Source organism: Antrostomus carolinensis, unplaced genomic scaffold, assembly GCF_000700745.2.
Source record: "Antrostomus carolinensis isolate BGI_N321 unplaced genomic scaffold, ASM70074v2 scaffold19562, whole genome shotgun sequence".
Lineage (NCBI taxonomy): Eukaryota > Metazoa > Chordata > Aves > Caprimulgiformes > Caprimulgidae > Antrostomus > Antrostomus carolinensis.
Genome location: NW_010299194.1, coordinates 38,822 through 42,665, shown reverse-complemented (window position 1 = coordinate 42,665; position 3,844 = coordinate 38,822). Strand labels below are relative to the sequence as shown.

At 39.7% G+C, this 3,844-nt stretch overlaps 1 protein-coding gene across 1 annotated transcript in view; it reads right to left on the bottom strand.

The window, feature by feature from the left end:
* Positions 1-3,844, bottom strand: part of IGSF5 (immunoglobulin superfamily member 5) — a 30,953-nt gene that overhangs the window by 9,942 nt on the left and 17,167 nt on the right. The window contains exon 6 of the mRNA XM_010162715.2: positions 1,162-1,274. Coding sequence (XP_010161017.2) covers positions 1,162-1,274 — 113 coding nt within the window. The remainder of the gene's footprint in view (positions 1-1,161; positions 1,275-3,844) is intronic.

Sequence of the window (3,844 nt, the reverse complement as noted above, 5' to 3'; positions counted from 1 at the left end):
GTGGAAAGAACCCATGCTGGAGCAGGGGAAGGAGAAGGAACAAGCAGCAGAGACAATGTGTTATGGACTAACTACAGCCTCCATTCCCTGTCCCCCTGCAGCGCTTGTGGGGAGGAGGTAGATGAGCTAGGAGGCAAGACAAGCCTTGGAAGAAGTGGGGGTGGAGAAGGTGGTTTTAGTTTTGTTTTTCTTTCTCACTATCCTACTCTGTTATAAATTAGCAATAAATTAAATTAATCTTCCCCAAGTGGAGTCTGCTTTGCCCACGACAGTAACTGGTGAGTGATCTCCCCCTCCTTATCTTGACTCAGGAGCTTTTCCATCTTTTCTTCCTTTGTCCTGTTCAAAAGGGGGAGTGATAGAGCAACTTGGTGGCCTGCCAAGGTCAACCCAGCACACTAACAGATATGAAAGGAGCCCATCTAGGACCCAGTACAATAAATTTTCCCAGGTTTACTTGGTTCTCCTTTTATTTTTTGTAACTGCTACATATTACAATATCACATGCTCTTTAAATCATTCCACTGAACTTATTTCTTCACAATTTATTTGTCAGAGAGAAAAGGATCTATACCTGGATTATAGACTCTGCACAATAATTTGATGTCATTAAGCATTTGATTAAATATTTTGATAATAATGTGTTTATAAATGCAAATGGTGGGTAAGAATTTGTTGGAGATTTATATTTGCCTTTGAAGAGTCTTTGTTCATAAGGACTGGAATTTATAATGCCGTAGTCATGTATCAGAAAAATCATAATTCACCAACTGCCTTTTTTTCTTTCCTTCTTTTTTTTTTAAATTTTGTTCTTTTTTGTTGGTAGTAGTGGATATTTTCTTTTTTTTCAGACCAACTGCAAAATATTGCCTAAATTGACTGTTGTATGGGAATCTAATACTCTCACTTATGGCCCCAGAACATATCTGGAAGAACAAAGGCATTTTAAAAACAAACCCAAGACTAGAACTAAAAGAACTTTGATGTTTTCTCAATACTTTCGAAGGACCATATGCTAGAAAATCCAAAATGTTCTCAAGAGGCTCAGGCCAATCCTTCACAAAGCATTGTGAAATCTTGTAATGTAATTGCTTGACATGTTGTCCAAAATGCCTAGGTTGAGAAGTAGTTTGACAATGTGATTCACCAGCTTAGACTCACTTGGGATTTGTTCTGTGTTCCCCAGTTCCTCTGGAATGTATCCCTGATTTTCGCTACCATGCCTTTGCCTGTTTTCCAAATCGCCATCTTTTTTCTTCTCAGCTGAAACTTTTCTAGAAACAAAAAGGCCTGTCATTAGAGCTTCATTATGAGATGAGAACTCTTGGACAGTAGGCTTCAGAGAAAAAAATTATATGTCTTATTTCTGAAAAAAAAAAATAGTTGCAAACCTGAGCCTTCCAAGTAATCAGCTAGTAAAAATCCTGTTCCATATACGCATTACCTGTAAAATTCCATTTAGAAAGTTTTCATCAGCTGCATTATCAGAAAGCAGGAAAATAAAGTGAGCAGTCTTCAAAGAGGAAGACTCTGTTCCAGGTCATAGGTTTTATAGGAAATTAATTTTTATCTCTGATTCTGAATTACAGGATATTCAGTGGCCCAATAATGGAACACCAGATTATGACAACTCATCGTTTTTTGTGATTTCAGCCCTCCCTAATTGCAAAAACAAAGCATGTTATCACACATCACCACAGGTAGCTCCCAAGTGATTAATCTGTACGCTCTACAGTTAATCTTTTACTTTGAAATTTACTTTACAAGTAAGCATAGCCACAGTGAAGTTGACAGAACAGCCTTGGTTAAAGTTACACATCTCTGAATTTGCAGAATGGTGACCTGCATAGCTACACTGAGCAAAAAGAGTGCCTTTTCACTCAAAACTCTTACGCTAGATGAGATGCTACTCTCCAGGGTAGTCCCAGGTCCATCTTTGCCTAGGTTTCTGGTGTGGCAAGCACTAATTTATAGCAGGACTACGCAACCCAGGGATTTGCAGGAGAACGGGCAAATACTCTCAGTTAGCAAAGTTTGCGGAAACTGCTGCATTTATTTTTTTATGTTTAGTAGGAATTACTTTGCAGGCCCACAGAGCTTCAGATGAGTATCACTGATGCAGGTGTAAATCTGACCAGCCAGCTATGACTAACTGTTTGGGGACTTTTTAGGAGATGAACATGTTAGATACCTCTAAGAAACTTGTCATAGTTGCTAGAAGACAAGAACAATACCACCTCCACCTGTTACATGATTCTCTACTGTCTATTTTATCTGATCCTTAGATCTCAACAAACTCAGTGTAGCAGCCAAATTGAAAGCAGCTACACAAAAGTGTGAGAGGTACAGAAAGATAGGCAGCCAAGTTAAAAATAAATGGGGGAAGTAAAATAATGTATCTTTGGTCTCACCACTTCTTCATGGCTACTACTACAATGTAGCTTCCAAAATCTGGACAATCTTCATTCTTTTTACTGCCAGTAGGTTTCTCCCAAGAAAAAAAGACACCGAATCTACAAAATCTGTCAGCGACTGAAAAGAGTTCCTGTGATTTCAATGTTGTTTACACATGCTAAAACTTTGCAGAACTGTCAACACCGAGTTTCTAAGTCCAGGTTGAGCCATAAAGCCTGCACTCAGTGCTTAAGAATTTGCTTGAGTGTTTGCTTAACTCTCAAAGTGTAAGCAACATTTATGAAGTCAGTACAACAACTCATGTTTAAAGTTAATGGGAAAATAGAAACTTTACTGTACCGAGATCTAAAAACACATGTTCTGTCATGAAGATAGAACTGTATTTGCCCAGACCACATTCAAATACATAGGGGGAAATTAATGTTATACCCAATTCTGGAGTTGTTCATGTTGTCTGAAAGAATGTACTGTGCAGACCCACATCAGTGAGGTAGGGTCCTGGGAAGGACATGGACTTGGCTGTACCAGTCCCAGCTGCTGGGAAGATGTTCCCTTGCAGGTTCAATTGATTTTGCCTTAACAGGGTTAACCCTTCCAGAAGACTTTTGGCAGAACCAAGTCAGAATCCAAGCAAAAAGGCTTTGAAGGACTTAATTAATAACAAAACCAATATGCAAGTCATACCCGCTTTTGGCCTCCCATTCCCTGCTGATTTAGTCCTGCCTTATTTATATAGCTGCACTTGGCAAAATGATCAATTTAGCATCACAAACTAAGAAATCATGTGGAAGTTCACTGGTCATGGCATGGCATTATTAGTATCATTTCCTCAGGAGAAAATAGTGTTTACCCAATTTCCTTATTTTGTTTCATATCAATAAAGTGTTCTATAAATGGAAACCTGTCAGCAGACCTTCACAAAATTTTCCCACAGGAGGCCATTAGTGAAGCGAGGTATGACCGAAGTGCAAGGCAATGTGGTGTAACATTTTGTAAACTCATTAAGAGAAGGGGACTTAAAAGCCCCACAAGCGTAGGCAGAGTATAAATTTACAATACTCCCTAGAAGCTTAGAAAAAAAACAACCTCCAAATAACTGCACCGACGTGTCTGTCACAGCCTCACTGGAACTGATTAATAGGATCTTGATGCTGACAACCATCAGCTCACGATTTCTGAGGTTTTCCAACTCAATGCAGCAATGTACCAACAGCTCAGTACTCAAGTGCACCTGACAATCCCTTGATTAAGCGCTGACACTCATCACGGGGGCAGCTTTATGTATTTATTTAGTTTGTGACAGTCGAACGCTAACGAACCTTAAAATAGCTGGGGACACCGTCTAATTTGCTTGCCAAACTACCCCAACTAGCTTGCAGCAAGGCTTCTCACCGGGAAGTGGGGGGACCACCCCCACGCTGCGGCAGCC